Raw genomic sequence first — 24,474 nt, 5'->3', positions numbered from 1 at the left:
TTTGTGTCTTCTCTCGTGTAGGGCTTATTAGTTTTCTCACTGGGTACAATCTAGGCCCCGAGGGAGGAAAGCTGCTCTGACAGAGTCATCCAGGGAAGGATTCTTACATAACAAGTCCTATAATGTCAATGAAAAGGGCCTATTTAAAGGAGCATGAATAACATGAGGGAAAAACTGCATTCATTGATATTGGAGGTTCAATGAAGATGTCATTTAAAACATTTGGACAGTAAATGGATGCTTATGCAAATTAGATTCAAACTAGCTGCACTACTGTTGTCATCTTATTTTTTAATGTTAATGATATAGGCTGCATTCTGTTTCAAATGAGACCTTTAAAGACCAATATTCCATGTTCATGGATTCAAGAGTGTTTTTTTAATTCAAAGTAAATAAGCAACATGCAGGAGCAGTTCTCGCTCTGTCAAAACACCGACCCCTTTTCCATGAATTATTTCTTATTGCGGTTTACTCCCACGGCTACTGAGCGTCTGACCCGCGCACGAGCCTGTGCTGTCGGGAGCGCGCAGCAATCATGCCTCATCCGTCGCACGCCTCGCCAGCATCGGAAAATAGAATAATAAAATCGTCTTTTATCTAAAAGAAAATACCGGCTCTTTTAGCTCTCGTGGTTTCGCAAGATTACCCGCTTCGTGGTTGAAGAAGCTGACATTTTGTGTCCATAATTAGTATTTTTTTCCCCTCTCCATTGAGACAAAGAGGGCAAAAAGATACAAGAGGAGTACAGCTGTGGTGTTTCAGGGCTCATCCTTCATTTTCGCAGGTCATTTCTTTAAGTAACCTGCGGACACTCCTGACGCTGAGCAGTTTGGGGAGGTAAACGACAGGAAGACACTTCAGCGGACCTGAACTGATGCCACTCAATGTTTTCATTCCCGGAACAATGAGCCCGTTATGAGCCTGAAACATCTCGTGAAAGGTAAGAGGAGACTCGCACAGCTGTTTCTAATCAGCCACTGATTAGCTCATTTCGACTTGGGTGTAGGAAAACAGCGAGGCTTCACCCGAACAGGTGGTGTCCTGCAGCTCAACAACTGATGACAGAGAAAAGTAAAATAATCAAATTGAATTAAATGTTACATTCCTGTGGACCTTACATGCATATCTGACCTATTTCGAGAGAGTATCGTTGTAATCAAATTGCATGCACGACCAATGCGAATGAGTAAGTGACCTAATCGAATTGCAAACACAAGGTTACACTGAGTGAGAAGCCTCCTTTTCATTAAACCAGTGTGGTGATTACTAGAAATGGCCAGGCTTATGTAGAGTGATTCAAGGGAAAATGCAATAGTAATTGGAACAAATGATTAGTGTAGACTATATGCAGTTTTTATTTATCATCCTGAAAACACACAAAAGAGGGACATGCAAACTTATGAAAGGAATTTCTGCAATGTGTTGAGCAAAAATCTTAGCAAAGCTTTACGCCTCTTGTTTTTATCAATGCAATTCTAGGCTTTCTTGGTGTTTTTCTTTTAGCTTTTTTTCCTCAAAAGGTAATTTGCAATATTCAAATCTGTGTGATTTGCTGATATGAAACCTTAAAATGAAGCTGCTCAAAAGAAAAGAAGGATATTTGTTTGTCATGAGAGATTATTTAGACACCAAAAATGGTGAGTGTTGCCACATATTGACACGTGTTACAATTTAAATAAATTCCTTTCACTGTTAGGGAAATAATTATCTCAGACTCCTAGATGTGACATACAGGACCAACCTTGACGTCTATTGTTTCTGTCCTTTAAGGACACAGGCTGCTTCAGCCAATAATGTTATTGTTTCTGTCCTTTAAGGACACAGGCTGCTTCAGCCAATAATGTTATTGTTCCCATTCTGTGACCGGTCAATACTAGGTCACACAGATGGTCTTTGTTGTGGATGCACTGGGACACTTCCTCCTTTGTTGTTTGTGGACTCCAAGGTATGACATCTTCGAGGCCATAAGTGGCGGACGCAGGTAACTCAGTGTGCCCAAACTGTCTAAAGCTATCTTATCTAAACATGTTGATGACTCTCTCTGAAACCAGTTAAATGGGCTGACAAGAGAGAGGCGCTCCAGAATTGACGTGGCAACCACCCGTGCAGTCAGACCGTGGCTGCTGTGACTTGTGATGTGAATTCTCCGGCCGTACCTCTTAATAAATCATCAGTGCTCTGACATCAAAACTCCTGCTCTACCTTGTCTCCTTCCTGAGTCGGTGACTCCTCGAACATTGCTACACAGAAGTTTCCACTACATTCACCATATAATCTAAATATATTTGTAGCAAAGAAATACAACATAATTGCCTCTGAGTTATACTAATCTTCAGACAACTACTGACACAAGTACAGAAAGATAACTTATATTTAGCTTAGAGAAGTCCTGCTTTAATCTTGCAACTTAATTTAGTGTCATGATGACAAGGCAGAGAATGAGCAGGCAGTTGAACTAATATTTAAATACGTTCCCGTGGAGAAGTCGGGGCAGAAGCAGAGGAGAGAGTGGATCACATGCAGTGGCAGGTCACAAAGTGGCCATGCAAGCCAATGATCACATTCACTGCTCAGAGAAAGTGCTGTAGACCACATGTGACAGTTGCTGCTACACCGCAAAGCCTCACAACAGACATCTCAGAGTTTCACGGGGCATGTGTGACATTTTGTTTGTCACACGTTTGGCCCTGTCATTTTGTGACCGCGTTAGCCCGTGTTCACACTGTTTTACTTTTATTTGACACACAACACAACAAAGTGCATTTCCTTGTTCAGAGTGATATGTCAATGTAGCATTAAAGACCATAAGTATTTCGAAAATATAATATGGACTCTTCAAGTCCCCATAAATGTGATGCCTGTTTCCAGTACAAACTCCAGAGCTCCTGCCATATGGTGCCCAGTGGTCCAGCTACAGTCATGAGGTAGCCTAAACAGGAAGAGGGCCTCTAGGGTTACATTTGTGATGGAAAATTCAACTACTTACTCCATGACAAGCCATGCTCTCGGCAAAGAAAAAGTGCTTTACGATGCGCCTCAGTAACATCAAGCACCATGTTGGATTCTGACCTTTTTTAAATCCCTTTTAACCCATTAGTAAATCCTTCGGAACAATTGACACTGATTGCACCATTACGCCTGGTAATCTTATATTTACCACAGCTTTGTGCTACTGGAAAGTCAGGTGAAGGAATTATAAAAATCACAGTAGATGAGACGCATCAGTGCTGGGAGCTTGCTGTTTTCTAATGACTGAACAGTTATAGTGAACGGGAGAGTTTAAAGGGCCCTATTATGCTAATGTTCAGGTTCAAATAACAATTTTGTGTCCCTTCTGTGACATGTTTATATGCTTTAATGGTCAGAAAGGTCTTTATTTTTCTCATACTACCTGGGCTGCAGCACCTGGTTTCGCCCTCTGAAAAGCCCAGTCTTCTCTGATTGGATGTTAGCCTTTTACAGACCATTTTACATGGACATAAACCTATATAACACACTACAGGAAGGGGAAACCCCCAAACAACATTATAGGGCCTCTTTGGGTGTATCACTAAACGAGGTTATAAACTAACTGTGGAAGAAAATACCCATTGAGGATGTGTTGATGAAAGAGCACAACAGAACCAATGTCCATGCACTGCAAAATCCAATTAGAGCTCAAGTTTTAGATTCCCTATTTATGGCTCCTTCAGCTTGGCAGAAGTACGTAGGAGCATATTGATATGCTATTGATATTATTTGATGGAGTTTTAATTAGTGCTTATTAATCTAATGCTATTTGAAATGTGTTGAATCCTGTTTCACTGAGATCTACTTCAATCAGTGTTTGCAGCCTCATTAGAAACTCTCTCCTAAACCTGATTCATTAATGACTGATGCCTTCTCCACCTTTCCATTGTAGAAATAATGGGCATATGTTTGATTAAAGAATGAATTAGAACAAAAACAACTGACTAATGTGTGTCTGTCTTTTGATAGGGAGACTATTAAGTACGACACGTTGTAAATCTAAAAAGGGACCGGTTGGCAACATTGATCAGAGAGAGGGGCCAATAATTCAATAATTTGCCAGTTTGATGTATAATGTCCAGCAGGAGGATATAGATCCAATAGAGAAATGGTCTTGGCTTACCTCTCTTGAGAGGAAGGTCGTATAGGTCAAGGTCGGATGAGCACTGTTGTAGTAGCTGGCCGTGTTTCTCTGACTCTGTTTGGAGAGAGCAGGCGGCTAACCTCTCCGCCTCCCTGCTGTGCATTAGTGAGATGCTGTGATTAAACGGAACGGGCATTTGCTCACAACATGTTGTTGTTATTATTGTTTCAGTCCTTGAGTATTAATGCTTTTGCATATTTGATGTCTGGTGTCACATGCTGTACAGTAAGTAGATACTTTACAATGACAGCCACTGAGCAAAGTTACTAACTACAGGAAGATTATTATACGCTTTATCAAATGCACATTGTCATCTTTCATCAAAATTCAGAGCCATCCAACTCAGATAAACTGTGCTTTCAAGGCAATGTTTCATTCATAGTAGGAACTATACCAGCGACTGCACTTTGGCCCTCTGATAGCCCAATAGACTGGAGCAGAATGCTGATGTGGACAGAAGGCTCAGGGAAAATGGATTAAAGGAGCTTGTATGTGCCTGCCTGAGACGGACACAGTTTCTTCTATCGATGAGGCTGGTTCGGTCTCTATTTGAGCAGTTCAATATTCCTAATTGTAGATAAACTGTTGTCATGTTGCATCATGTTATATTGCAATGCACATGACGTAGATGTCGAACATTATTTTGGCAATGAGAAACGTACAGACTGAACTCTGAAGCACTTCCTTCAGTAAACAAACTACAGAAGATGAATGTGTTTGCTTCTTGTTTGTTGTCCCGGTGTATAAGGCTCAGTTTTCTAATGATGATGTCCTTACTACAAAGGAGCAGAGGATTTTGGAAAATGTAGGGACATTGTGCCAGTATTCTTTCATGTCCCCTTTTGGAAGTGAGTAAAATGGACTTAATATGAGAAATGACACACAAGCCAAGGACTGATGGTAGACCAGTACAATGACAAAGCAGTCACTAATCCACAGTTCTTAATATTTTACATTTTTATATTTACTTCATAAACATGTAGTTAGTGTGATCCAAAGTTTGTTGTCTGCTGAATGTTTTCTTCAAGACTGATGCAGTTGCTATGCTATATATGAAGAGATTCAGACTGGTGCCAATGCAGTGGAGCAGAGCGCCTCATGTGATGGTGGTTCACCAGTGGCCGATCTTCTGAAGGGATGATAAGGACATGTCAGAGACCGGTGACACAATAAGCCCTCTGGCTGTCTTCAATGTGACCACAGTCCTGGTTTAATGGATTTTGACTAGGAAGGTCATGCTTTTGCTAAAAAGTTGAGCTGGTAGCTTATAAAGTTTATGTTAAGTATATTCAGAAATCAGCTACTTTGCTGTAATGCAGCCTTTCCATTTAGAAGAAGATACCTTTGCAATATTACAATATTCAAAATCTAAGGAAAAAAAATATTAAGCATCGTATCACGTTATCAATATAATATGGATATACCTCCCAGCCGTACTGCTTCCTCCTTTGGGTACAGAGCCCAGCGTGAACACTGAGAGGAGACCCACAGAGGAAACAGGAATCTTGATAGACTTTAATTAAGCCTTGGCTAGTTTAAGGCTTTGGTATGGCATATTGAATGAAACCAGACATAATTAAATATGTAGACAGATAGTAAAGTAATGAGGTCATAGAGTAGAAAGGCACTGGAAATGACACACAGCCGATAACCAGTGGGAACGACAAGCTGACGTGGATGAAATACTTTTTTTACTTAGTCAAATTCATTTTATTTTAAGACTCTTTTCTGTGTTTGTGTTCAAGCCAGTCCTGCCGGTCATTTTTCATGCAAGGAGGAACCTCTCCTGGACTCTCATTGATAACTACATAATGAGCACTCACTGAGGATGAGTAATATTGATGGTGTTTTGGCTTCCGAGGGCCCTTGTCATCCCTCATGCGGTGAACGAGAGCTCTACGCTTGCACTTTGTGGACGACACCATGCATCATGCCTAAGCTGGCTACAACAACAATATATCCTTAAGGATAAAGTGCATGCAAGGTGTTATATACATAACCATAGTATAAACAATTGTATATATCATTTATTAGTTATTGAACTCCTGAGATAAAATGATACAAAGTATAAATATCAATTTTGACCTGTGTAATTGTTGGAATATATATGTGTCATAAATCTAATGATCGTATTCTGACAATCTCAATTGTTGTGATCATTTCCGTGTCCTTAACGGCTGTTTTCATACTAGGAGGCTTTGTCTCTGAACATTTTTCATAACCTCTTAAAAGCAGGAAGATTTGATCCACACAAAGAAGAAATGCAAAGCCTGCAAAGAAAACGTTTTATATTTTGACATCAAACATCTGAGGTGCACAGAGCTCAGAATAATTGTTAATAGCATTTCTCCAGGATAATTAAACATGTTTACAACCCAATAATTAGGTTTAATACAATTTATAACATTGAGATAATTCTGTTAATCCCATGCTTCAAGATAATTGATCATGTTCACAGGTCTGTAGCTGTCCTGGTTTCTGGTGCGACATTAGGCCAAGCTAGCACTTAGAATGGTCTGGCTGAGGTTTGCTAACTGCAGCAAATGCCTGCAGGTCTTCGCCTAATCACGTCGTTAAAATGTGGAAAACAGGTGATGTCTGAAGTATCCCAACTGACATTTCAATATGGCCCACTTGTTTTCCATTTAGCTCTATTCAATAGAACTGACCTGGGACCATCAAGCAACAAATACAACTGGATATTATTCAGGGCTGTAACACCTGAGCACACCCACCATTCTCATCTGTTATCTTAAAATCACCATCATATACACATATAAAGAGTCAACTACAATCAGACCTTAACTTGCAATGTTCTTACATTTATTGTAAAGGTGTAGGCCTGTAGAAATATTATTATTAATATAAGTGGAAATATTCTGAAAACTTTGAATTTTGGTCATGCTAAATGATCGTATTTTGGCACAGGAAAAATATAGACGTGGGTTTGGGATTAGAAATGCACTTTTTGATTTCACTGCTGAGAACAGACTTAATGATTTTAGAAACATAAAAAGTCAATAAAATGACAGATCAGACAACATTACTAAACCAAAGAAAGTTATTACAGCCAAAAAATAAAAAAGCTTGATTATACAGAAGAACCATCATTTATAATCAACCAGAGAGAAGTGTAGTACCTTTTTTAGTTGTTGTAATTGCTTTAAAGTGAGACAGGGGGATGGATGATTGACCCTGACATTCTCTGCATCAGACACTGACTGAACCCTCAAATCTGTAGAGGGCTGTACTTGGGCTGCTCTCTAGCATGAGTGTTTGTTCTGTCAATGTGAAGAGAGGTGCTGCTGCTGCAAAAAAGCCCTACCTGCTGACTTGACGTTCAAAGTAAAGCACCTGTCATGTGTACGCATCAGAGATGTTATATTAAACACTGAGGAATTGTCCTGGGGAAAGCTGTGCAGCCTCCCAGGATCGAGTGTTTTCTTCTCCGACAGCTCCAGGGAGGAGTGGCTGGGGGGGCAATAAGACCCCATGCATCACACCTGTCAGCAGGAAGCTTATAAACAATGATCACTCCAACTCCTGCCAATTTAAAGCTGAGCGATGTGGGTCAACATTTCACATGTACTCCAGCTTCACTCCCACACTGTACCACACCCAACACTTCCTTAGAACAGGTGTCCATGTTATTATTGGTCTGATCTCATTTTCTTTCATTATGCCTTTGTTGCAACAGATAGAGCCATCTTTCTGCCTGCCAAATCATGTCCAATCACTCTTCCTCCCTGTGTCTCAGCAGATTATAGTTTGGGATGAAAAAGTAAAGAAGTGTATATTCCCCTTTTTACAGCAGTTCAACATGTAGCTAATAAGTAATCCGTTTTTCCCCCTGAGAAGAAAAGCACAGTTCCCCTACACAGCAGTTCTCATCAACCCTAATGGTATAATGCTAATGGTATTTCTTTAAATGCTTCTGTACAAACAGGTCGTATGACTTTTATGTTTACATCGACCGATACATTATGGTAGTGACTGCCTTATGCTGTGCTAGAAATAAGAGAAGCAATGCTGAGTAATCTGTTTTGAAACAAACATAAAATACCCTACTCTGCGTAGGGTCAACGCAAAAGTAAAGACACATTGATAACCCCTTTATCCTATCGGTACCGCTAGTCATTTATCAATGGGGGTTGCTAGTGCTAGTGAATTGTCCGACCGGCCCACTCCGGTAACGGCCCACCGGGAAAACTCCCGGTATTCCCAATGGCCATTCCGCCCCTGCATACAGGTAAACAACTAGCTGAGGCAAGTTGTTCATATTTAGCTCAAATAGATGTTGGAAGGGAACCATTTACAACTAAAGGCATAATTTCTATTTTTTGGAGCTAATTTCTTAAGCTCGTAAGAAAAAGCTAGTTTATTATAGACGCAATCATTGTTTGATGGCATAAGTCTCAGAAGTGGAATATGTTATTCCAAAGCTGATCAATACCAAATGTTATCAGGTCAAAATGTGTATAACTTACTGTGCCTTTGCTATAAACTAAAGCAATTGTGCACGTCTGGATGTAAACAGATCATTAAAATGCATTTTAAAACTTCCATGACGCATTTATGTTTCCTAATCTTCCTAGTATCAACACCTAGATGAATATGTGCCACTCTAGTCACATTCAACATCTCGATGTTAGAAAGAGAAAGTCTGTGCGTAATTGTCAGTGCAGATTTCCCCTGTGTAGAGGACAGATTTGGCTCCAAGGCTCAGGGGATTGTGGGTGATGGAGTTGTTCCACTAACTTGGTGAGGAAGCCCGTAGTCACGTGTTAAATGAAGCCACTGCTACAACCACTCTACCCACACTAATACTGCCACTAAAACGGCAATTTATACTTTCTTAAAGCCTATTCATGTATCTTTACTTCTAATTATAAAACGGCCAAAGTCAAATCAAGCAATCTGATTGGTTCTTAGCCGTGATATAATGAGCGTAAATCACGGGTAGAATTGTAGTTACTTTTCACAAGTCATGTATCCCTCCGCGTCTGAGAAAAGCTACAACTGTTACATTACGTCCGTTACGAAACTAACTAACTAACTAACAAAGCTTAAGATGGAACTTCGACCTCCGGGGTGGCCTCATACTTGCCAACCCTCCCGATCTTCGCGGGAGACTCCCGATTTCATTGCCCTCTCCCGGTTTCCTCCCGGGGTTATATTTCTCCTGCATTTCTCACGATTTCTGACAAAATCAGATTTACTCACGACTGTTTCCACTCGGACTTTAATACAGCTACACCATTGTTTGGTTTCAATGGCAGCGTGTCTCTTTAGCAGTGCGTGACTGACAGTCTGAGAGGGTGAGGAAGATAGTCACAGAAAATTTAACAAGAATCGACAACTCTACCCTCTGCTCACTCCAGCCCACACATATGCTCCATCAAGACAGTGCACTTACAACTACAATAAGCAAGTTAATGTTAATCTAATACAGCTCCGGCGATCCACTAGCAAATAACCTGTCTTGAGCTATTGCTTAAATATAAAGGGCCAAGACAATGTTAGGATTTGTGTTGTTTCTGTTGTTTTGGTTCCAGTTGGTTTCCAGTTTTTACAGTGTAATTGAATAACAGAGTAGATTTTTTTTCAACCTGATTTCAACCCAAAATCTCAGTGATTTTACTGAGTGGCAGGGTCGGCTCTAGAACAAATCAAATGGGGGGGCAATCATTTACCACGGGGGGGGGCACACACTGCCATCAACAACCAACACACAAACACCAACGCAACTTCAATTTAAAAAAAAAAAAAAAAAACATGCTGTAAAGTCTATTGTCTTTAACACACATTGCAGGGGTGTAGTGCTATTGTATAGAGCACCTATGACTTATGCATACATGCACGGTTGTGGCACGACCACCAAAACAGAAACATATGGACATAGGCCACCATATAAAAAGTGTGCAAATGTATTTAGTATCCTGTCCATGTGAACATGTTTTAGGTGGGGGATGGACCTACATCTCTCAACACCCATATGAAACAGAACTGTAAACAGATTTACTTTTTCTTTATGGATATTGTACTAATCACTCCCCTTTTAAACTGTATTCTTGTGTTACTGTCCTATTGTATTTCATACCTGTCTTTCATTTATTCTCTTATTTTTTAATAACTATAATGATCATATAAAGGTGTGTTCCTCGCAAATACTTGTTTACATGGTGACAAAACCGTTTGACACTGAGATAACCTACAATAAAGTTAACTATCTAAACACTGAGAGAGTCCTTTACCTCACTGAGCTGACGTTATAAGATCCTCTCAGTCTGACAGGAGAGGACTCTCCTCCACCTTGGTGTAGAAACAGCTCTTTATATCCGTTAGCATAGCGAGCTAACCAGATGCTAACAACAACATTCCACGTTACCGCTCGAGCATTTTCTACATCTAATTTGAAATGTAAGCTAGTGTTGCACTTTGGGTTGCAGAGTTAACCCACATTGTAGGCATGATAAACGGTGTTGTCTTAGTGATGAGCTGCCTTTTGACTCAATTTTTCTTGCAAGGTTTGGGCTGGTTTGATGCTGCTTGAGGACACTGGCTGGCTTAATATAATTTCAGTCGGAATGATGAACAATTTCACCAAGCATAGACGTGCGTAAACAGAACTTTTAAGATGCTATAGCATTGTGCTCATGCTCTGCATCAACATTGGCATTAATATGCTCACAGTCATCTGTGAATTCTCAGGGGAGTCTGTCATCATACAGTGACACATAAAGCACGTCATTTTATGTCTGAATATGAAAACAATGAATAATTACATAATCTGAAGTAGATCGGGAGTATGGGGTGAGGGGGTCTCTACTCAGGGCCATCCAATCTCTGTACTCCCAAAGCAAGAGCTGTGTCCGGGACCTCGGCAGTAAATCCGACCCATTTCCGGTGAGGGTTGGCCTGCTCTAGGGCTGCGCTTTGTCACCAATCCTGTTTGTAATACACAGTGGGGCAAAAAAGTATTTAGTCAGCCACCAATTGTGCAAGTTCTCCCACTTAAAAAGATGAGAGGCCTGCAATTTTCATCCTAGGTATACCTCAACTATGAGAGACAAAATGAGAAAAAAAATCCAGAAAATCACATTGTCTGATTCTTAAAGAATTTATTTTCAAATTATGGTGGAAAATAAGTATTTGGTCAATAACAAAAGTTAATCTCAATACTTTGTTATATACCCTTTGTTGGCAATGACAGAGGTCAAACGTTTTCTGTAAGTCTTCACAAGGTTTTCACACACTGTTGCTGGTATTTTGGCCCATTCCTCCATGCAGATCTCCTCTCGAGCAGTGATGTTTTGGGGCTGTCGCTGGGCAACATGGACTTTCAACTCCCTCCAAATATTTTCTATGGGGTTGAGATCTGGAGACTGGCTAGGCCACTCCAGGACCTTGAAATGCTTCTTACGAAGCCACTCCTTCGTTGCCCGTGCGGTGTGTTTGGGATCATTGTCATGCTGAAAGACCTAGCCACGTTTCATCTTCAATGCCCTTGCTGATGGAAGGAGGTTGTCACTCAAAATCTCATGATACATGGCCCCATTCATTCTTTCCTTTACACGGATCAGTCGTCCTGGTCCCTTTGCAGAAAAACAGCCCCAAAGCATGATGTTTCCACCCCCATGTTTCACAGTAGGTATGGTGTTCTTTGGATGCAACTCAGCATTCTTTCTCCTCCAAACACGTCTAGTTGAGTTTTTACCAAAGAGTTCTATTTTGGTTTCATCTGACCATATGACATTCTCCCAATCCTCTTCTGGATCATCTAAATGCTCTCTAGCAAACTTCAGACGGGCCTGGACATGTACTGGCTTAAGCAGGGGGAAACGTCTGGCACTGCAGGATTTGAGTCCCTGGCGGCGTAGTGTGTTACTGATGGTAGCCTTTGTTACTTTGGTCCCAGCTCTCTGCAGGTCATTGACTAGGTCCCCCCGTGTGGTTCTGGGATTTTTGCTCACCGTTCTTGTGATCATTTTGACCCCACGGGGTGAGATCTTGCGTGGAGCCGCAGATCGAGGGAGATTATCAGTGGTCTTGTATGTCTTCCATTTTCTAATAATTGCTCCCACAGTTGATTTCTTCACACCAAGCTGCTTACCTATTGCAGATTCAGTCTTCCCAGCCTGGTGCAGGTCTACAATTTTGTTTCTGGTGTCCTTTGACAGCTCTTTGGTCTTGGCCATAGTGGAGTTTGTAGGTGACCAAATACTTATTTTACCGAGGAATTTACCAATTAATTCATTAAAAATCCTATAATGTGATTTCCTGGATTCTTTCCCCCCATGCTGTCTCTCATAGTTGAAGTGTACCTAGGATGAAAATTACAGGCCTCATCTTTTTAAGTGGGAGAACTTGCACAATTGGTGGCTGACTAAATACTTTTTTGCCCCACTGTATATATTTTTCTTTTTTATTAATTACAAGCACAGCTGGATAGATGGAAAGGGGAATTGTTATTTCACCAGAACAGAACATATACAGAACATGCAATAACAGAAAATGGTCAGGGTGTCACAGTAAAGCACATCACCTCTGTGGGGAAGAGGGTTGGGGTAATCGACAGAGAAAACTCAGGTGATGTAACACTAGCAGCAGCTGTCTGTGATTCAGAGGTTGAGAGAGATGTGAGAACTGGAAATTGTGTTTTTTGAAATAACAACAAAGGCTGGAGACCGCTAGAGAAAGGCGTTGAAATGAAACTCTGACTTCCTGACAGTTGCATATATCTTTTACTGCATATACATTTTCTGTTGTACGGTAATTCTCACTGTGAATAAACTTAATTTCTCATAAATTAACAATACTGATCCTTCACTGTATTCTATAGTTCTTCTTTGACTGGGCTAGCATACCTGCATATATCTGTGTTGCTTCTAAGAACAAAGCAGATTAGATAGTTTCCGTACACAGTGAACACACAGACTGCAGCCCGGTCCATCCCAACAACCCGGGGATTCCTCGATCAAAGCTTTGATTTCCTCCATAGTGAAATGTGGCTGTTATCATCTTATTATAGCCGCGAACGCAGAGGCCTGAGCTAATGTATTTTCAGGGTTTTCTGACTGTTAATTCGTCTGTATGTACTATTCTCAGATATCTCAGGAGAGCTTTGAGGGAAGTTCTTATCATTTGGCACAAACTTCCACTTAGACTCAAATATGTTGTGGCTCAAAGGTCAAGGTCACTGTGACTTAACAAAACACATATTTCGCAATAATTCATACATTTATCTTGACAATTTCCCACAAAATTGTAAAAGGATAAAATGACGTGATGACATGTTGGACAGATAAAGATGTCAAATGCAACTTGATTGGTGGGCGGAGGTATACAAGCATCTATATTTGCGTTTGTTGTTTGGTTTGATGCATGGCACGATCACCTTTAGAGAACTTATAGAGATTTAGTTGGTTAGATTGTAATCTGTTTTGGCAGTAGAAACACCCCAACAGAAACACCTTTCACCTAAGCTAAGTGAGTTGTTATTGGAAGTAAAAATATACTGTTTCTTGTTCTCAATTCATCAAGTTATTCTCTGCTTTCTTAGAATGAGACACTGCTATCTGTCGGATGTATGATGTAGTAAAATGATTTATTTGGAATCAATGTGCAGCTTTTATCTTGACCCAACAGAATATGTCGTGATGTGATTGAGTATCCTCCTGATTCTTATGGTAACACATAGTACAGTATAAAGAGTAACGATGCTGCTTCATAACATCCAGCTGATGTTTGAATTGCCATTGTGGGCAGGAGTGAGAGAGGAGGGGTGAGATCAGTTTAATTGGGAGCAGGGTGATGATGTGTTTTTTTCCTTTCCAGTGTCCCCTCTCAGGGGTCTTGCCAGCAGCACATCAGTGTTTGGACAAGCCAACAGACAGGAAATGGATGTGACAACACACTCCAGCTGTGCCAAGCACTTTTCACACCACAATGGGGGAACCAAAGTCATCCTCTTCTGAACATAGCTGGCTGAAGCCGCGTTATGATAGAAAAGCAGCCTTAAAAAAAGCTATTTTGTGTGTGTGTGTGTGTGTTCTTCTGATGACTATGATTGCACAAGATTCAGTTATTTTATGTCATTTCCGTATAGCGGTGTGACAAGTTGACGGTAGGACCTAACGATATAGTGACAAACAACAATTAATTTATTATTAAACTGATGTCACTTACTCACTTTTTTATTGACAACTGGATTCATTAATTGTAACTCTTTTTTGCAGGACAATCCTACAGGATTGCATCGTATTGTTTCTGGGTTTTTTGTAGCACTTTGCCGTAGCATCACTTTTTGTCAGTAGAATTACTCATAATTTATTGGCATCACATGCATTGGTTTCGAACATGCCCATTCAGCAAAAGATTACTGTTCTGTCTGAATCAAATGAAATAAACAACATGCACTCACTATAAACAGCAATAGTATTAGCAGTGATATTTAAACCATGATTAATATAACCCTATTAGTTTACTGTGGTAATGGATCATTTTGAAATGGACTGACCATATTTTCCTTTTATGTTCTGTCTCTTATCGATGTGTGATCTCTCTTTTCCTCTGCAGCGTGTAAGGGAACTGGCCCGGCTTTTTGATCCCCCCCCCCTCTTACATCCCTCTGCGTCGCACCACTACCTCGCCCTTTCCCTGCTGTGGTCATCCCATGGAGAGTGCACGCCCACCCAGATAGGATGCCTCCCCTGCCCGACGGCCTGCACCCCCTCCTGCCCATCACCACCTCCTCATTCTCCTCGCGTCTACCTGCTCTTGCCAACAGTTCCCTGAGGGCCCCCAGGCTCCGCCCTGCCCCGCTCCAACATGGTGGATGAGGTCACCACCATGAAGGATGACGTCATTAACGCCAACACGCTGGCATGGCTGGTATGCTCGGGATTGTCCATCTTGGCCAACACATGGAGCATCCTTAGCGTCAGTGCCAAGCAGAAAAAGTGGAAGCCGCTGGAGTTCCTCATCTGCACGCTGGCCGGGACGCACATTCTCAACATGGCCATCCCCATCACCATGTACTGTGTCATCACACTGCGACGCCAGCACTCAAACTACGAGTGGAACGAGGGTCTGTGCAAGGTGTTTGTCTCCACCTTCTACACCCTCACATTGGTCACCTGCTTCTCCGTCACCTCGCTCTCTTATCACCGCATGTGGATGGTACGCTGGCCTGTAAACTACAGGTGAGACGCTCAAGTCTGTTGTTCAAACAAATGTACTTTGTCTATATTCAGATGTTGAGGTGTCCCTCTTGGAGATGGTTTGTGGAGCTCTTGCATTATACGTTTTATTATAAATTCCAGTGACATTTCGTTCCCAACACAATGTCTTACAATCTTATTGGATTACATTCCTGCTGAGAAATAGTTGCCATGAAAACTGTGATCTGTGGATTCTCTTTATGACTAGATTTGAGAAAATTCGCTTCAGTTGCAATTAAAGGAGAGCACCCTCTACTCTGTTTGTACAAGCAAAATAACATCAATCTATGTTTTTCTAACCTAAACACTGTAGATACATTTTTATAGATTTCCCTAAGGCTATGCTATTTTGACTTTTTCTGTAAAATAAATTAATAAGACATTAGTAACTGTAACCTTTTGCAAGCCTTTCCAAAAACACATCTGCCAAAGCCGCAGTTGCCGTCGCAAGACAACATTCGGACATTTTAAGCTGCATTTCTGAGCAGATCCCCCGGATGGGATAGGGACGCAGTTCAGATTAGTGTCACCCTCAGTTTTTGAGAGTTATGCTCAGCATCAGGTGAAACACATCTGCTGGTTGCAGTTATTTGGGGTAACACTGTGTAAAACCCTCCAGACTGAGCATCTGCCAGCTCTAGATGTTGCTTCTTTAGGCTCCTCACAACAAGTGATATTATTAAGCAACACTGAATAATAAAAATAAGGTTCACCTCACAGTCTGCACACTGCTGCAGTAACACCATCTTTGTTTTGTAAGACTCCCAAGACATCTGCTGTTCACACGAAATCAGATGTTCTGAGCAACACCGCTGCCGCCTTTGAAAAAAGGTTTTGATGCTATTTCTGTCTGTACCAAGGGATGCACAAGAGCTGCTTTAGCATAACCTGCTCTGAGGATTATTAAGAAGCAGCAATTATCTTCGTCTCATAGGATCCACAATCACATTCAATAATCAATACGGCAATTTATAATTTGCAGCCTAAGGGCATTTATAGCTAAAACACTCGCAGGTGGAAAATACATCACATCAGTTACCAAATTGGGTTATTGGAATGGTGCATAAACACATTCTGTGGTATGTGTGGTAAAGATCAGAATTTGGTTTCCTCACTCTTCCTCCTCTTCTATAGAACAAACATTGATTTGACTTCCTGTGGCACCAGGCTTGCAGATGCTCGACCTACATTAAGCATAGCCACATTTGCAGATAAGCACACACTCAAGTAAGAAATGCAAACTTCCTTTAAATCTATGCTCAGTCTTGCTATCTGTGTTGCTTGAGCAGCTGTCATTATTGGCTGATGCCCACACAGAGATACCCGGCTATACTCAAATGCTTTTATCTCCCCGATCAGTGCTCTCTCTCATACGACGATGTTCTCTCTCATCTCCTATCTGGAAGCATTGACTTTCCTCTCAGCAGCTCCTCTCCCTGTTTCTAAGTCACTTTTGACAATACTCACAAGTCCCCGGTTAGGTGCTTCGTTGTTGGAGTTTACCCCAGTGGACGAGAGGGTCGCCTCCCTACGCCTGCGGGTTATGGGGGGGAAAACTCTGACTGTTGTGTGTGCTTATGCACCCAACAGCAGTTCAGAGTATTCGGCCTTCTTGGAGACCCTGGAAAGAGTCCTGTATGGGGCTCCTGAAGGGGACTCCTTAGTCTTGCTGGGAGACTTCAACGCACATGTGGGCAATGATGGAGACACTTGGAGGGGCGTGATTGGGAGGAACGGCCCCCCTGATCTGAACCGGAGTGGTGGTTTGTTACTGGACTTCTGTGCTAGTCATGGATTGGCCATAACAAACACCATGTTCGAACATAAGGATGCTCATAAGTGTACGTGGTACCAGAGCACCCTAGGCAGAAGGTCCATGATCGATTTCGTTATCGTATCATCGGACCTGAGGCCGTATGTTTTGGACACTCGGGTAAAGAGAGGGGCGGAGTTGTCAACTGATCACCATCTGGTGGTGAGTTGGGTCGAGTGGCGGGGGAAGCCTCTGGATAGACCTGGTAAGCCCAAACGTGTAGTTCGGGTGAACTGGGAACGTCTGGAGGAGGCCCAAGTTCAGGAGGCCTTCAACTCACACCTCCGGCGGAGCTTTTCGGGCATTCCTGTGGAGGTTGGGGACATTGAACCAGAGTGGTCGGTGTTCAAAGCCTCTATTGCCGAAGCCGCGGTGGGGAGCTGTGGTCTCAAGGTCTTAGGTGCCTCAAGGGGCGGTAACCCTCGAACCTCCTGGTGGACACCGGTGGTCAGGGAAGCCGTCCGACTGAAGAAGGAGGCCTTCAGGGATTTGTTATCCCGGGGGACTCCCGAAGCAGTTGCAAGGTACCGACAGGCCCGAAGGGCAGCAGCCTCATCCGTGGCCGAGGCAAAGCAGCGGGTGTGGGAGAAGTTCGGAGAAGACATGGAGAAGGACTTTCGGGCGGCACCAAAGTTGTTCTGGAAAACTGTCCGACACCTCAGGAGGGGGAAGCAGGGAACCATCCAAGCTGTGTACAGTAAGGATGGGACGTTGTTGACCTCAACTGATGGAGTGTTGGGACGTTGGAAGGAACACTTTGAGGAACTCCTGAACCCGACAACTCCGCCCTCTATGTTAGAGGCAGAGGCAGAGCTGGAGTATGACGGGGGATCAACGCCAATCTCCCGGGGGGAGGTCACTGAGGTCGTCAAACAACTCCACAGTGGCAAAGCCCCGGGGGTGGATGAGATCCGCCCGGAAATGCTGAAGGCTCTGGGTGTTGAGGGACTGTCATGGTTGACACGTCTCATCAACGTTGCGTGGAAGTCGGAAACGGTACCGAAGGAGTGGCAGACCGGGGTGGTGGTCCCCCTTTTCAAAAAGGGGGATCAGAGGGTGTGTGCCAATTACAGAGGCATCACACTACTCAGCCTCCCCGGGAAAGTTTACTCCAAGGTACTCGAAAGGAGGGTCAGGCCGATTGTCGAACCTCAGATTGAGGAGGAACAATGCGGATTCCGTCCTGGTCGTGGAACGACGGATCAGCTTTTTACTCTCGCAAGGATCCTGGAGGGGGCCTGGGAGTACGCTTATCCGGTCTACATGTGTTTTGTAGACTTGGAGAAGGCGTATGACCGGGTTCCCAGGGAGTTACTGTGGGAGGTGCTGCGGGAGTATGGGGTGAGGGGGTCTCTACTCAGGGCCATCCAATCTCTGTACTCCCAAAGCGAGAGCTGTGTCCGGGTCCTCGGCAGTAAGTCGGACCCATTTCCGGTGAGGGTTGGCCTCCGCCAGGGCTGCGCTTTGTCACCAATCCTGTTTGTAATATACATGGATCGGATGGCGTAGTCGTGGGGGAGGGGGTCTGCAGTTCGGTGGACTAAGGATTGCACCACTGCTTTTTGCAGATGATGTGGTTCTGATGGCTTCATCGGTCTGCGACCTTCAGCACTCACTGGATCGGTTCGCAACCGAGTGTGAAGCGGCTGGGATGAGGATCAGCACCTCCAAATCTGAGGCCATGGTTCTCAGCAGGAAACCGATGGACTGTCCACTCCAAGTAGGGAATGAGTCCTTACCCCAAGTGAAGGAGTTCAAGTATCTCGGGGTCTTGTTCTCGAGTGAGGGATCAATGGAGCGTGAGATGGGCCGGAGAATCGGAGCAGCGGGAGCGGTATTGCAGTCGCTTTACCGCACCGTTGTGACGAAAAGGGAGCTGAGCCGGAAGGCAAAGCTCTCTGTCTACCGGGCCATTTTCGTTCCTACCCTCACCTATGGTCATGAAGGATGGGTCATGACCGAAAGAACGAGATCGCGGATACAAGCGGCCGAGATGGGTTTCCTCCGCCGGGTGGCTGGTGTCTCCCTTAGAGATAAGGTGAGAAGTTCGGTCATCAGGGAGGGACTCGGAGTTGAGCCGCTCCTCCTTCGCGTCGAAAGAAGCCAGTTGAGGTGGTTCGGGCACCTAGTTAGGATGCCACCTGGGCGCCTCCCTAGGGAGGTGTTCCAGGCACGTCCAGCTGGGAAGAGACCAAGGGGTAGACCTAGGACCAGGTGGAGGGATTATATCTCTTCGCTGGCCTGGGAGCGCCTTGGGATCCCCCAGTCAGAGCTGGTTGATGTCGCCAGGGAAAAGAAAGTTTGGGGCTCTCTGCTGGAACTGCTACCCCCGCGACCCGACCACGGATAAGCGGGAGAAGATGGATGGAAGGAGGTATACTCTATAACAAGAGGATAGGCGCCATGAGCTTTGGCTTTCTTAAGAGGGAGACAGATTGGGTTTCCTGACAAAACTGCTCCTTGACACTTAACAGACTATTTACCGTATTCCTTCCCAACATAAGTAAAGCAGGAGAGGTACATGTATATACATCTACCTTCTAATATATCCAATCTTGAAGGCAATATATAGATACTGGACTGAAGTGATGATAAAATAAAAAAGTTACACATGCCAAGTAACTGAAGACTGTCTCTATACATTGTGTAAGCCAAGAAAATGATTGGCCTCTATATGTGATTTGTAGCTGAAGCCTTGAACAGCTCAGCATTGCTTTAGGGGCAAATGTTTCGGTAGGATAGCACAGTGTATCATACAGTTTGGGAAATGAGAAACACCAGTAACTGCCTTCCATATTTTGAGATGTACATATGCTGTTGCAAACCTACCTTGAAAAGTGCAAACACATTCAGAGAATTGCTTAGAGGTGAGAGGAAATAGAAATCCCCTCGCTCTGAAATAGACCTAGATGACAAATAGACCAACGGGTGTGGAAAGCAATCTTTTGCCATCAGCAAAGCATACATTTCCTTCATTCAACTGCAGTTCATCTAAGTGATGACTGTGTGGGGTAGTGCTTTTTTAGCTCATATGTCCCAGGTGCAGATCTGCACAAAGCGCATTTGCGTACTTGTGAAGCTTTTCCAGAAGGCGGTTAGATCACCGGACGACAGAGTCGGTCTCCGTGTGCACAGACAGGGCTGCTGTTAACGTCGGTCTGTACAACGGAACTGTGCCAAAACTACGCCAACCGGCTGCGGAGGGAGACTCCCCCCATCTTTTTTCCTGAAACTTTCAGAATCTCTTTACACAGAGGGGACACATGTTTATGTATAAAATACATGAAAAAGTGGATTTGGCATTATAGGTGACCTTTAACCTGTTAACCTCGGGGGCCCCGGGGACGGGGGCTCCTGCAACATCTTGCAAGAAACGGCGTCTGAGGGCTTCTTAACATTTAAAAAACTATGAATGTGTCATACCCACTTAACGGGAAGAAACTCAGCTACCTGACGATATGAACCATTTTTACCCAAACAGCTGAGCCTCTGAATTAGCCCTGAGCGAAAAAATGCTAACGCACTTAGCACAGAACTCACGGTAGAAATACTTTATTACTTATTGGATCTGCACAAACAAGATATCCGATTAAAGCTGAGATTCCACACACAGCATAGCTTTAATGAGCCAAAATGGCAAATGTCTTACCTTTGCTGTTTTTCTGATCAAAAGTTATGTTCCATGGCATTAAAACGAGAAAAACGCTGCTGAAGGTTAATCCAATGTGTCTGTGTCACTTTGAAATGATTATTGATAATCCGTCATTCCATTTTTGTCAAATCCCTCAAAAACGGAGACTTAATTAGCTGCTATCAGAGCTACAACCTAGCTTCCGGTTTTGGGCAAACTGCGTGCACATCACTCTCACTCCTCAATGGAAATGCTTAGATGGATTTAGGACCTAGGGGGGCCAGAGATATGGCAAATCCACTCAAATGACCCCAGAAGTGTTTGTCTCTAAAAAGGTCAAATTTCACTTGTTTTGCATCAGTCTTGATACAGGGTACTTATTATATGTTATAGTTTGGATTCCTAAAGCTTTTAGTCTACCATCCCATCATTCAAGGGTGGTTTTCAGTATAAGTAATGTTTTTCTTTTGGATGGACACAATACTTTTTTTTTTACTCATTCAATCTGAGGTTTAACCGGTTAAAACCTTGGCTCTGCTTCCAGGTTGAGTAACACCAAGAAGCAGGCGGTGCACACAGTGATGGGCATCTGGATGGTCTCCTTCATCCTGTCCACGCTTCCAGCTGTGGGCTGGCACGACACCATCGACCGCTTCTACACCTCCGACTGCAGATTCATTGTGACGGAGATCGGTCTGGGCTTCGGCGTGTGCTTTCTGCTGCTGATCGGAGGCAGCGTGACCATGGGTGTGATCTGCATCGGCATCGCTCTCTTTCAGACCTTTTCAATTCAGGCGGGCCACAAGGCTGACAAGAACAAGTTCAACGTCCCCACCATAGTAGTGGAGGACGCCCAGGGGAAGCGCAGGTCGTCCATCGATGGATCGGAGCCTCTCAAGACGTCCCTGCAGATCACCTACCTGATCAGTGGAATCGTCTTTATCTACGACTTCCTGACTGGCTTCCCTATACTGGTAAGTTAACTAGCTACACATATTGCATTTAATAATGGAGCTGGTTTAAAAGAAAACTTTTATAAGGTTTGGCACTCATCAGTAAAAAATACTAAATTGCAAGAAAATACTAAATTGAATGCAAATATAATGGGAAAATTAACAAACTTAATAATCAATATAAAAATAATCAATATAAAAATAAAAATAAATGATCAACCAACACAATAAGAAAAATCCGACCGTGTAATTTATCTCGCCTGTCACGTATTGTGTGAAGAAGAGCCAGCTACAGGTTACAGTTAATCAATCGAATCACCTTCCCTCTGTTTGGTTTCAGGGAACTTTAAAACAGTGTCACACACCTCTGCTTTCTTTTGTTGAGAGAAACGTATCCCTCAAGTACATTTTCAGTGGTTGACGGAGTGAGGTCTGTTACAATGTGGCACCATGTTTTTAAACAAATAAAGCATGTGGTCGTCTATGCAGACCTGAAAGCCTGTGGAAGGCGTGTTACTTGTGATGCAGCTAAACCAGCCATCCTGTTCTCTTAAAAGCAAGGCAACAGGGTTGAGCCATGTGTTTGCATTAGGGAATGTAACTTTGTATCACAGTCTACAGTCAGCATTCTTGAACAGCAAGTGGGGGTTCGCTAAATATTGATATAAAATCCTAATATCAACATGCACGCGTCTGTTTGAATGGTATTTACCTTGTATACAGTTTTTAATTCACCCTACTTAAAAGTGGGGGACCATCATGGGCGTCAAAGCATCCATTTATCTATAATGCGTATATAAACCTTACTTCTCTTCTCATTTGTAAAAGCCATCTGTTAGTCACTTTGACAAACTTTTTTAATGATATGTTGTACACCAGAGAAGAGCAAGGCAAGTTTATTTATATAGCACTTTTCAACACAAGGCAATTCAAAGTGCATATATATACAGAGCCTCTGAAGAAGCTTTGCACAAAGCATCACTATCTGCCTTTAATGCTCAAATCTGAAGCACACAGGAAGATCACTAGAACCGCATAATCACAGAGAAATATGTTGGTGTTCTTAATTGCCACGGTCGTAAATGATGCATCAATTCCAGCATCAATTTAGCAGAAACACTTTACATCCCTGATGTTCTTGGATCCAATCCCAAACCTCAAAGGAAATCGGCTATTAGAGTGGTAATTACATTGCACCACAACATAACACTGCTTTAAAGATACACAGAAAACATGCATTATTACTGGAATACACTTTACAATGCTGTTTTGTGCTCAGTGTGTCTACAACTTACATCAGAGTAACTGCTGCATTACCTTTTGCTACTCCTCAACATTAAAACTCAAAAGAAAATTCTGAAATAATATTTTGCTTATGGTATCATGTCAGAGTTAGCATTAGCAACAAAGAGATATTTGAATAAAGGTGTAGCCTGAATGATCTCTTAATTATTAAATCCTTGCTGGTAGGAGCAATTACTCAGCACTGAGAGCTCAAAGGTCTTAGGCACCAAATCTGCTGATGTTTAAAAAAAAATAACTGGTATTTGTTTAGTGTTTTTCAGAAGTACTAGACATTTCGGAAATATCATTCTTGTTATGGTTGTGTGCTGCTTTATTGCTATGTGTTTCAATATTTGTACTTGTAGGGCTGCACGATATATGGCGTTGTGACGATAATCGCGATATGCGCATGCGCGATATTCACATCGCAGGACGTGCGATTTAAAACGACGATATTAAGTAGTCAAATTAACTCAAACACGTCATGTTACAATTATTTTGCTGCTTGCTACAGAAGGAAAACTTGCGCGGCTCTCATGTCAGGGGTACTTGAGTGAGTGACTTGCAGGCTCTGCATGCACAGCAAACCACGAATCACAATCAAATCTCCAAAGCAAACGGACCGGGTGATTAAAGGTAAAAACACTGAATAAAGTAGTTTCATGTGTTTCTCCAGGGCAGTTCGGTGCTGCTAACCGAGCTAGCTCAGCTTGTTGCTCTGAAAACTTAAGATCCAGACGTCCGTGACTAAAATCCTTCATCCAGTTAAACATAGTTAGAAAAATACAAATTGTATAGCATTAAAGTTCAAGAAAGGATTTCATTTCATTTCATTTCAAACCTTTATTTAGACAGATAGGTCCCTTGAGATCATGGATCTCTTTTACAAGGGAGACCTGCATCAATTTAGTTCCACATGAAACATAAAAACAACATAAAAACAAACAATAGAGGACATCATATTTACATATTCACCAACACTTACAAACACCCATAGTGTCAGAAAGCATCTCGTGCAGACGTGCCTTAAAAACATTCAGTGAAATAAAAATGCTCAATTTTAATTTGGACTGTAGGCTGTTCCAAGGACGGTTTGCGGACAAAAAAAACGGTCTTTTCTTCAATTCCTGTATTTTTTTCATATCGCAGGGGAAAAAAACATATCGCAATGTCAATTTTTTCCAATATCGTGCAGCCCTACTCGTAAGGTTAAACAACATCACAACTCTATACTGAGATGTTTAGGATCAGAGGGGAAACTGTATTCTTGAGGCTTCACAAGCTGGAAGATGATTTGAGAAGACAGTGCTGTATCATGTTAGCAGAAACATCCCTATCATGGTTATGTGTGCATAACAGAGAGGGGAGTGTAGTGCTGACTCGTTCCAGTGCAGTGACAGAAACAACTAAAGTTCTGC

The 24,474-nt window shown here is 42.7% G+C and overlaps 1 protein-coding gene across 2 annotated transcripts in view; it reads left to right on the top strand.

The window, feature by feature from the left end:
• Positions 1 to 490: 490 nt before the first annotated feature.
• Positions 491 to 24,474, top strand: part of gpr153 (G protein-coupled receptor 153) — a 35,368-nt gene continuing 11,384 nt past the window's right edge. For both annotated transcript variants that reach the window (XM_034087938.1, XM_034087939.1), the window contains exons 1-3: positions 491 to 940; positions 14,732 to 15,357; positions 21,364 to 21,793. In XM_034087938.1, coding sequence (XP_033943829.1) covers positions 14,984 to 15,357; positions 21,364 to 21,793 — 804 coding nt within the window. In that variant the 5' untranslated portion in view covers positions 491 to 940; positions 14,732 to 14,983. The remainder of the gene's footprint in view (positions 941 to 14,731; positions 15,358 to 21,363; positions 21,794 to 24,474) is intronic.

This window comes from Pseudochaenichthys georgianus, chromosome 7 (genome assembly GCF_902827115.2).
Source record: "Pseudochaenichthys georgianus chromosome 7, fPseGeo1.2, whole genome shotgun sequence".
In the NCBI taxonomy this organism is placed as follows: Eukaryota; Metazoa; Chordata; class Actinopteri; order Perciformes; family Channichthyidae; genus Pseudochaenichthys; species Pseudochaenichthys georgianus.
Note: the sequence above shows the minus strand (reverse complement) of the source record. Positions and strands in the feature narration are given on the sequence as shown.